Raw genomic sequence first — 9,947 nt, 5'->3', positions numbered from 1 at the left:
GGGTTTCCTAGCCAATTAGAACTAGGGTTTAGCAATCCTATATAAACAACCTATTGTACTCCTTGAGGAGGTAGCGAATATTTTGATGAATGAAAACAATGGCCGTTTGGTCTTTCTTTGGTCTGGTGCTGACTCCAGGTCTACCCTAGGTGCTGACTCTTAGGTCATATCCCTATATTTTTCTATTGTTTAGTTTTCGTTCTGGTTGTGTCAGACCCTCATCAATTAAGTTGGAAAAAAAAAATGTTTTCAATAACCTGAGCATTTGGAAAGATTCTCAAAATTTAAAATAATTTTCATTGAAATTGCCAAGGACTTTCTTCCAACGAATGCGATTACTTCTGATTATATAATTCACTCTGTGCCAATCATATTGGCCATGTCTCCACCTCCCATCATAGTTTATTGATCATTCACGTGTGTTAGGTCAAGTCAAGCAGGCGGCTAGGTTGTCCATGTGCAACCCATGAACTCAGAAAAAGGACCTCTATCTATCTAAATCTGCCAAGAAGTTTAGACTTTTACATCACAAACTGCTTTCTGCCTTGTTGCAATTACTTCTCTTTACTTCTTTTCAACCTTGTTCAACCAAGAACAGACTATGGCTGGAGCCTTGGTGGGTGGAGCTGTTCTCTCAATAATTATAATATCAAAATTAAAGAAGATGAATATGTAAAATTAAAACCACATAAAATAAGTTTGTAAAGCTAATATATTTATATATTTAATATTGTAAAAATAATTAAAAGTAAAATAAATTTAAGAAAAAGAATAATCATATGGTCAATGAGAAATCTACAATAATATGCAGTTTAGTAAGAAGTGAACTTTACATATATATATATATATACACACATACAATTAAATTAGACTAAAGTGAAATTTATATTTTAAAAAAAAAAAAAAATTCATCTATAGGGTGGTAAATGGCCCTTTTTCCTAGAGACCCTCTTTAATTAATTTGGGGGGAAAAATTGTTATCAATAAAGTAAGAACGTAGAAAGATGCTGAAAATAATTTTCAAAGAAATAGCCAAGCACTTTCTTCCAACGAATAGGATTTCTTTTTTATTATATATTCACTCTGTGCCAATCATAATCGCCATGTCCTCACCTGCCATCACTACTTTTTGATCATTCACGCGTGTTGAGTGAAGTCAAGCTGCCGAATAGATTGAACCTCTGTCTATCTAAATCTGCTAAGAAGTTAGTCTTCTACACCATAAACTGTTTTCTGCCTTATTGCACTTACTTCTCTTTACTCTTTTATTCAAGCTTGTTCAACCAAGAACAGAGACTATGGCTGGGGCCTTGGTGGGTGAAGCTGTTCTCTCAGCATTTCTTCAGGTGGCGTTTGAACGAGCGGCTTCTCGCGAGGTCCTAGACTATCTCAACGGAAGGAAACTGATTGATCGTTTGGTGCAAAAGCTGAAGTTAGAGCTGATGTCTGCTGGTGCTGTGCTCAATGATGCGGAGGAGAAGCAAATTACAGACGCTGCTGTGAAAAAGTGGCTGGATGAGCTCAAAGATGCTGTTTATGTTGCGGATGACCTCCTCGATGAGATTGCCTACGAAGCTATGCAATCCAACTTAGAAGCTGAATCCACTAGTACTAGTAAGGTAATGGGTTTTCTCTCTACTTTTGTTAATTCATTTGACAAAAGGATACAATCCGAACTAGAAAACATTCTAGAACAACTAGAATCTATTACAAAACAAAAGGATGTTCTCCGTCTAGAAAAGGTTGCTGCTGCTGAACTACCATCACGACCATTGACGACTTCTTGCCCTGAAGAATATGGTGTGTTTGGTAGAGACAAGGATATGGAGGCGATATTTGAGAAGTTCCAATCAGATGATAATGCGAGTGATGATGGTATATGTGTTGTTCCCATCGTAGGTATGGGTGGGGTTGGTAAAACAACTCTTGCTCGACTTATATACAATGACAAGAGAGTCAAGGAGAGTTTTGACCTTAATGCCTGGGTTTGCGTTTCAGAAAATTATGATTATTTTAGAATTGCAAAAACTATTTTTGAAGAGGTCACTTCATCTGCTTGTAACATTCACACTATGAATTTGCTGCAAAATAAGATCAGAGAGAAATTCCAGAAGAAGAAAGTTTTCCTAGTTTTAGATGATGTTTGGAATGAGAACTACGATGATTGGGTTGAATTACTTAAAGTTTTCAAATGTGGGGCACAGGAGATTAAGATTATTCTTACGACTCGCAGTAAAATAGTTGCATCAAAAGTAGGCACAGTTTCATCTTATATTCTAAATGAATTGTCAATCGGAGAATGTTGGTCGTTATTTGAAAAACATGCATTTAAAAATGGAAGCTCCGGTGAATTTCCAATCCTTGAGGAAATCGGTAGAAAAATTGTCCAAAAGTGTAGAGGTTTGCCTTTAGCTGCAAAAGCACTTGGGGGTTTGCTACGGTTTGAAGAAAATCCAAGAGAGTGGACAAAGATTTTGAAGAGTGATATATGGGATTTACCAAAAGGAGACATTAATATTCTTCCAGCTCTAAGATTGAGCTACTACTATCTTCCACCATATTTGAAACGTTGCTTTGCTTATTGCTCAATCCTTCCAAAGGATTATGAATTTAAAAAGGAAGAATTGGTCCTATTGTGGATGGCAGAAGATTTATTACAGCAATACGAAGGAAATGGAAGAATGGAAGAAATAGGTGAACAATACTTTGAGGATTTGGTATCTAGATCATTTTTTCAACGATCAAGTAGCAACCAATCATGTTTCGTAATGCATGACTTATTCAATGACTTGGCAATATTTATAAGCGGAGAGTTTTGTTTCAAGCTGGAGAACATTGAGTCTTGTGTAATCACAAGAAAGACTCGCCATTTGTCATATGTTAGAACTGAATATGATGCCTCGAAGAAATTTAAGTTGTCTTACAAGGCCAAGGATTTGCGAACCTTCCTTGGATTAGATTTGTCATCGTATCGATGGCAATTGAATAAGATATCAACAGTGATGATAGATGATTTGTTGTTGACATTTAAGTGCTTACGAGTACTATCATTTTCTTGCTATAGAAACATGAGGAAATTGCCTAATTCTATTGGCAATTTTAAACATCTACGCTATTTAAATCTCAGTTACACTCCAATCAAACGATTACCAGATTCTCTATGTAATTTGTATAAATTGCAAACCTTGTTATTGGCGAATTGTGACTCCCTTATTGAGTTGCCTACCAAGATGTGGAGATTAGTCAACTTGCGCCACTTGGATTTAGTTGGTACAAAATTGAAAGAGATGCCGCTGCATATGGGTAAATTGGGAAATCTTGTGAAATTAACTACTTTTGTTGTGGGCAAACATTCTGGGTCAAGTATTAAGGAGTTAGGGGAGCTCCATCATCTTTCTGGAGCATTGTCCATTTTAAACTTGCAAAACGTTCATCATGCTAGAGATGCTAGGGAGGTTAATTTGAAGAATAAGCAGCACTTATCTGAGTTGGTGTTTCAATGTGGCTTTGACATTGGAAATTCAGAAAAGGAAAGAGATGTTCTTGAGCAATTGTGTCCTCATTCGAAATTGGAGTCTCTCACCATTGAAGATTACGGGGGTACAAAATTTCCAAATTGGTTAGAAGATTGTTCTTTCTCCAATATGGTGTCTATACGCCTTGCCAATTGTAAGTATTGCTCATCCTTGCCTTCACTTGGGCACCTACCTGTCCTCAAGAAACTCTATATTCAAGGTTTTCATTTTGTATTGCGTGTGGATCGTGAGTTCTATGGGGATGCTTCTTCTACAACTAAGCCTTTTAGATCCCTTGAAGTATTAAGCTTTAGAGACATGCCAGAGTGGCAGGAATGGTTTTTATTTGAAGGCGAACATGAAGATGGGGTTGGAGTTTTCTCTACTCTCAAAGAGCTTTGCATAAGTGAATGTCCCAAGCTAAGCGGTGGTCTACCCAGTCAGCTTCCCTCTTTAATCAAACTTCTAATTGCAAAATGTCAGCAACTTGTTGCTTCAGTTCCTAGAGCTCCAACTCTCAATGAATTGCAATTAAGTGATTGTGATAAGGTAGTGTTGAAGGAATTACCACCCAAGTTGGATTACCTCTTTATTAGAGGAGGTCGCATCTTCTTGCAGTCGTTTGCGGAGCTTATGACGTGTCTCGCTGTCCCAGGAAGTGGTGTACCCATTACATTAAAATCACTTTACATCCAAGGAACATTTCAGATCACAACTGGCCATTGCTATCCTTCTCTTGAAAGTTTGAGTATATGGGATGACTCTGATTCACTCTGGTCTTTTCCCTTAGAGTCGTACCCAAAACTCAAATCTCTCATAGTGTATGAAAGTAAAAATCTTGAATCTCTTTTCGTATCAAAGGAATCTTACCGTGATCTTAGTTCACTCACTCGTTTGGGTATTTACTCGTCCCCTAATTTTGTATCATTTTTCAGTGGAGGTATCTGCGCCCCTAATTTGATATCGATTTCGATCGTCGGTTGCCCTAAGTTAAAGTCATTGCCTGAAAATATGCGCACCCTATTCCCATCCCTTGAGTATTTGGCAGTCATTCAGTGTCCAAAACTGGAATCATTTCCTGAGGGAGGTTTGCCCTTAAATTTAGTAACACTTAACGTCTCTTACTGCGACAAACTATTTTCCCGGGGATTGCAAGATCTACACTCCCTCAGACAGATCACTATCTACGACGATAATTGCAAAGAAGTGGAGTCCTTTCCAGAGGAAGCGTTGCTGCCTCCCACTCTCACAGATATCAGTATTGCATATTTTCCAAAGCTGAAATCACTCAAGGGTTTTCAACATCTCACCTCTCTTAAAACCTTGAGAATTTGTGAATGCAATAACCTCCAGTGCTTACCAGAAGAGGGCTTTCCCACCACTCTTTCTTCTCTAATTATTAACAACTGCCCTCTTCTAAAACAACGGTGTGAGAGAGAGAAGGGGGAAGAATGGCCAAAAATTGCGCACATCCCCAACATAGCGATTGACGATGAATTCATCGAATGAGCTATGAGTCAACATGCGATTCTGCCCAGATCAGGTAATTTCTTTCTGTAATTAATATAATATTAACTTCCGTCCTCTACTTATTGCTATCACCTAAAATTCCTTTTCAAAGAATTAGTTTTTTTAATAATTTTTTTTTTATAATTTTTAAATTGCAACAAAAAACTCTAGGTCTTATCCCTGATTTTAAATTTTTTGCTTTTGTCTTCCCTGCTAATTGAAAATGATGTAATTGATGTCTGATTTCTGTAACTTAAATTAATGATTGCATGCAATTGTTAATATCCTTGTCTCTTTAAATTTTATTAGAGAACAATAAAATCCTGGTGGTTGCTTAATTTGTTGATTTTTTTTGCAGAATAAACCTTAACTGGGCAACTCAGGAAGAGGCATTAAATTATCTGGGTATAAGACCAAGCTCAATTCAAGCCTCCTTATCTATATGAAAAAGAAGAAATGATGCCAAAATAAGGGAAAAATCGTGCAAGACTCGCATCCCCTACATAAGAATCAATTATAAAGTTTTGGTGGGTGCTAAAACTCTTGAAGAGACCCAATCCCCTGTTTTGCTCCACACAAGAGATAGCTAGCAACACGACTCAATTTTATTGCCAGGTACTTCTTTACAACCAGCTAAGTATCAACTTAGCAACACGATTCAATTTTAATGATTTTTTAAATCTTATAAAACAGATATGAGATGCTTCATGCTATATCCAGAAACTGTTAAGGGAAGGAATTCTTGTGCAGATTCACCTTAATTTGTCAACAAGTTCAACATAAACCCAGCATCTATTTGGTGTGATATCAGAGCCTATTGGTCACTAAAAGAAATATTCTTATCTTGAGGATTTATGGTTACTTGACTCCTTTGCCCACATTCCAACTGGAGGAACCTGCTGCATTATTTAGCTCCTTCATTTTGAGTCCAAACTCCTGGTGGTACAACAAGAAAGTGGGAGATTGAGGGAATGAAATCTCTGGTAGTTCAATTATTAGTATTATTTTTCCTTAAGCTTATGCATTTGACGACTAAGAGATTGATTCTTTTAACAATTTACACCATTAAGAAGTTCAAAATGTGATTGTAACATTTGTCTTGAGAAATATTGCAGGATATTTGATCATATTTGACAAGCGGCAAGTGGAACCTAGTGCAGACTTGTGGCTTCCATTATCACATTTTTTTAGATTAAAAATCACTTCTCAGTCTTAGTGAGAGAAGTTCTTTTGATTAAGCAATGCAGGTCAGCTTCACACTCTTCCATTCTTACCATTTACCTTTGCTCTTCTCAAAAGAGTAAAGGAGAAATTACTTATAATACGAATAAGAAATGGAATAAAAACTGTAAAAAATGGTATTGAAATTATTAGAAGTAATCAGCTTTGAATGCTTATCCATATAATCATCTAAATGCCACAGAGTACTTTCCAGCATTTATATGTCTTTGATGATTAATAAATTTGTTTTACAAGTACAGTGTACGTTTTGTGATATTGGCAATTGAGTAGGGCACAATATGGCAGGTTTTTAATCTCAGGTGGACAATGGGGTACTTTGAAGCAAGTGTTGCTTTAATACCTTCAACAGTTGCTGAATTTTTTAAGCATGAGAATCTTTTGATTGAATGATGCTGGTGAGTATTCCCTATTTCTTCCTCTTATTTCTTTCAATTTTTGGAGAGGAAAAAACGTGATTTACAATGGAGGAAAATAAAAAGGATTAAGAAATGACATGTTCGAAAATCAATTCAAGTTTTTTTTCTTTGATGTGGAAACGATTAATTCTTGTGTAACTAAAATAAGAAATAGAACTCTGTGTAGTATGAATTTTTTCTCTAAGGCTGAAATGTTTTAAATCTTATTTAAATAATGCTTTTCATGTTCCTTCAGCCCAAAATCTTAAATCTTTTATTACTGCATTGCTTTTCAATTCATATAGTCACTACTAGGATATCCCTAATTTTAAAAACTTTTGCTATTGTCTTCCTCACTAATTGAAAATGATGATGTTCGATTTCTGCACACTTAAATCAATAACTGCATGCAATTGTTGATAACCCTGGTGATTGTTTAATTTATTGATTTTTTTTTGCAGAATAAACTTTAACTGAGCAACCCAAGAAAAGGCATTCATAATGTTTGGTTACTTGAGAAGGGCTTTAGTTTCTTATACATGAGTCATAGAAAATAAATTATCAGGGTACAAGGCCAAGCTCAATTCAAGCCTCCTGATCTGTATGACAAAGAAGAAATTATGCCAAAATAAGGGGAAAATCTTGCCAGAAGACTTGCATCCCCTGCATAAGAATCAATTATAAAGTTTTGGTTGGTGCTATAACTCTTGAAGAGGCCCGATACCTTGTTTCGCTCCACACAAGAGATAGCTAGCAACATGACTCAATTTTATTGTCAGGTACTTCTTTACAACCAGCTTAGTATCAAGTTAGTTTACTGCTTTTTTAAATGATTTTTAAAACTGATAAAACAGATATGAGAGGTTTCGAGCAACATTCAAAAATTGCTGAAGGGAATGAATTCTTGTGCAGATTCACTTTAATTTGTCAACAAGTGAAACACAAGCTCAGCATATATTTGGCGTGATATCAGTGGCTACTTGTCCTCTTACATCAGTCACACCTAAATTTCTAATATGCTTCCAGGTCACTAGTAAAAATATTCTTATCTTGAGGATTTATGGTTACTTGACTACTTTGCCCACATTTCAACTAGGGGGGCCTGCAGCATTATTCAGCTCCTTCATTTTGAGTCCAAACTCCTGGTGGTACAGCAAGAAAGTGGGAGATTGAGGGAATGACAAGTCTCTGGTAGTTCAATTTTTATTATTATTATTTTTCCTTAATCTTATGTATTCGATGACTAACAGATTTATTCTTTTAACAATTTAAACTATAAGAAGTTCAAAATGTGATTGTGACATTTGTCTTGAGAAATATGGCAGGATAGTTGACCACATTTGACAAGCGGCACATGGAACATAGCGCAGACTTGTGGCTTCCATGATCACATTTTTTAGATTAAAAATCACTTCTCAGTCTTACTGAAAGAAGTTCTTTTGATTGAACAATGCAGGTCAGCTTCACACTGTGCTTCCATTCTTACCATTTACCTTTGCTCTTCGCAAAAGAGGAAAGCAGAAATTACTTATACTACGAATAAGAAATGGAATAAAAATAGTAAAAAATGGTATTGAACTCATTAGAAGTAATCAGCTTTGTAATGCTCATCCATATAATTATCTAAATGCCACATTCTGGATGTAACAGACACGTCACATGTGGGTGGAATCCCCTGTTGGAGTTTTAAATCATGAAGAAATCAACTAATGGAGTCTTTTCCACTGGAGGTCCCTACTTGGAATTCTTGTTTTGTTGTCTATAATGAAAACTATGTGGGCCTGCAAGTCTTGGAACACAAAAAAAATCCATGCTGGACGGATGATGCTCTTAAAGGTGGTAAGTTCATCATCACTATTTCTTACTATTTCTGGAATATTTTGGTGATTGATATTGACGAGTAGTATGCCTTTGTTTGTCTTATTTATTTATTTTATTCCGTTTATGTTATTTGCACCCATGACCTTGCTTGATATGACCAAACAGCCATCATTCGTTCTGTTATCCAAACATATGTGCTATACTACCACAATGGCATGGACATTTTGTATATTCCATATGCACCTGTTTAAATGAAGTGTACATTATCAGGTCAAAAACTACCTCTCTCTGATCTTTGGGAATTGATGGTGGATAGAAAAAAGTCAGTCCTCTCCAGAATTTTGGTTATTTCTTCTCTTCCACACTCCAGTGAGTTCAAAAGGCTCAGCACATCACTGCTCTCGTTGTCCTTGCAGTCCTCAGCAGTGGGGATGTGAAACTCCGTCATTACTATCAATAATCTAAATTTTCCTATGCTGAGATTGTGATGCGGGAGGTATAGAGGGGCAGACTTTCCCAAGATGGCTTAGGTGCTTGTTCCATGAAAGATCAGGGCCATTCTTGAGGCTCCGTCATGTCAATACCAGCAATAACTAGTACGTGTTTTCAAACCAAAGAGTGCTCAGTGGTTTAGTTTTGTTCAATTGAGTTGTGCTTCCTACATAAAATTTGGACCTCAATCCTGAATGATGTTTAAATTCAAACTATTTTGCAGGTTTTCAAGCACAATATGTGCAACATGTAGGCTTCCAACAATAACATACCTGACAATTGCTTGACATCATCCTATTGATGAGTACAATATTTATAGGCTTGGTTTTAAGATCCAAGGTGGCTGCTACCAACCAAATTTGACCTTCTACAACCAAAGCTTCCAAAGAGCTAAACTTACATCCAAAAAGCAGCAATGGTATCTGTCCTGCTACCCTGTTCTATTTAACTTCATATCAAGTTTGGACCTCCATGTGTGAACTGGTACAATGAAAAGCCATGGAGAGAACTGTGTAGCTCCAGTTTTCAGATTCAAAATTTGATTGGAAACATAACGCTTAGGCAATTTATGTAATATCAATTGTGATTGTTACATATCAAGAATTCGACCATTTTCTAAATGAGTTTGATTGGATGTACTCCAAAATATTCTTGAATTTATATTTTGTCGTACTTTTCCAATGCTATTGAGATTTCATTAGGAATCTTAGAAACAGAGACATACAATCGACTCAACTGAACCTGATTAACATTGTGGCAGTGGAAAATTATATTTTGAAAATAAGAATACAAGCTTAAAGATTTTCTTGGCAACACTACTATGAAAAGCCTTCCAGATGGTTCTATTGAGAACGTGATTTGCTAAACCTCAAAAGTTGAGGGTTAGTGGTCAAAAACAATTACAGACATAAAACTACACCAAAAACAATATCACTGAGGAATTAGATGCTGTGAAGAAGTGTAAACTGTGTAA

The 9,947-nt window shown here is 36.2% G+C and overlaps 1 protein-coding gene across 6 annotated transcripts; it reads left to right on the top strand.

Moving 5' to 3' along the window:
* The first annotated feature begins 1,099 nt into the window (after positions 1–1,099).
* On the top strand, positions 1,100–9,612 carry LOC111996022 (putative disease resistance RPP13-like protein 1). Of its 6 annotated transcripts, none has more exons than XM_065773888.1 (11): positions 1,100–5,058; positions 5,383–5,639; positions 5,775–6,007; positions 6,140–6,271; positions 6,552–6,661; positions 7,123–7,440; positions 7,574–7,852; positions 7,987–8,117; positions 8,312–8,500; positions 8,753–9,078; positions 9,198–9,612. In XM_065773888.1, the coding sequence occupies exon 1, from the start codon at positions 1,299–1,301 to the stop codon at positions 5,022–5,024; it is 3,726 nt and encodes a 1,241-aa protein (XP_065629960.1). In that variant the 5' UTR covers positions 1,100–1,298; the 3' UTR covers positions 5,025–5,058; positions 5,383–5,639; positions 5,775–6,007; positions 6,140–6,271; positions 6,552–6,661; positions 7,123–7,440; positions 7,574–7,852; positions 7,987–8,117; positions 8,312–8,500; positions 8,753–9,078; positions 9,198–9,612. The 6 variants fall into 6 exon arrangements, with proteins under 6 accessions (XP_065629960.1, XP_065629961.1, XP_065629962.1 ...); XM_065773889.1 differs by lacking the exon at positions 7,987–8,117 and adding an exon at positions 8,118–8,231 and having other exon boundaries at positions 5,718–6,007; XM_065773890.1 differs by having other exon boundaries at positions 5,718–6,007; positions 8,312–8,497.
* Positions 9,613–9,947: the final 335 nt, after the last annotated feature.

Source organism: Quercus suber, unplaced genomic scaffold, assembly GCF_002906115.3.
Source record: "Quercus suber isolate HL8 unplaced genomic scaffold, Cork oak 2.0 scaffold_82, whole genome shotgun sequence".
NCBI lineage: Eukaryota > Viridiplantae > Streptophyta > Magnoliopsida > Fagales > Fagaceae > Quercus > Quercus suber.
This window is presented reverse-complemented; position numbering and strand designations above follow the sequence as displayed.

Bases quoted from the DNA above. Each gene is read 5' to 3' on its own strand.
- LOC111996022 (XM_065773888.1), top strand. From the start codon at position 1,299: ATGGCTGGGGCCTTGGTGGGTGAAGCTGTTCTCTCAGCATTTCTTCAG.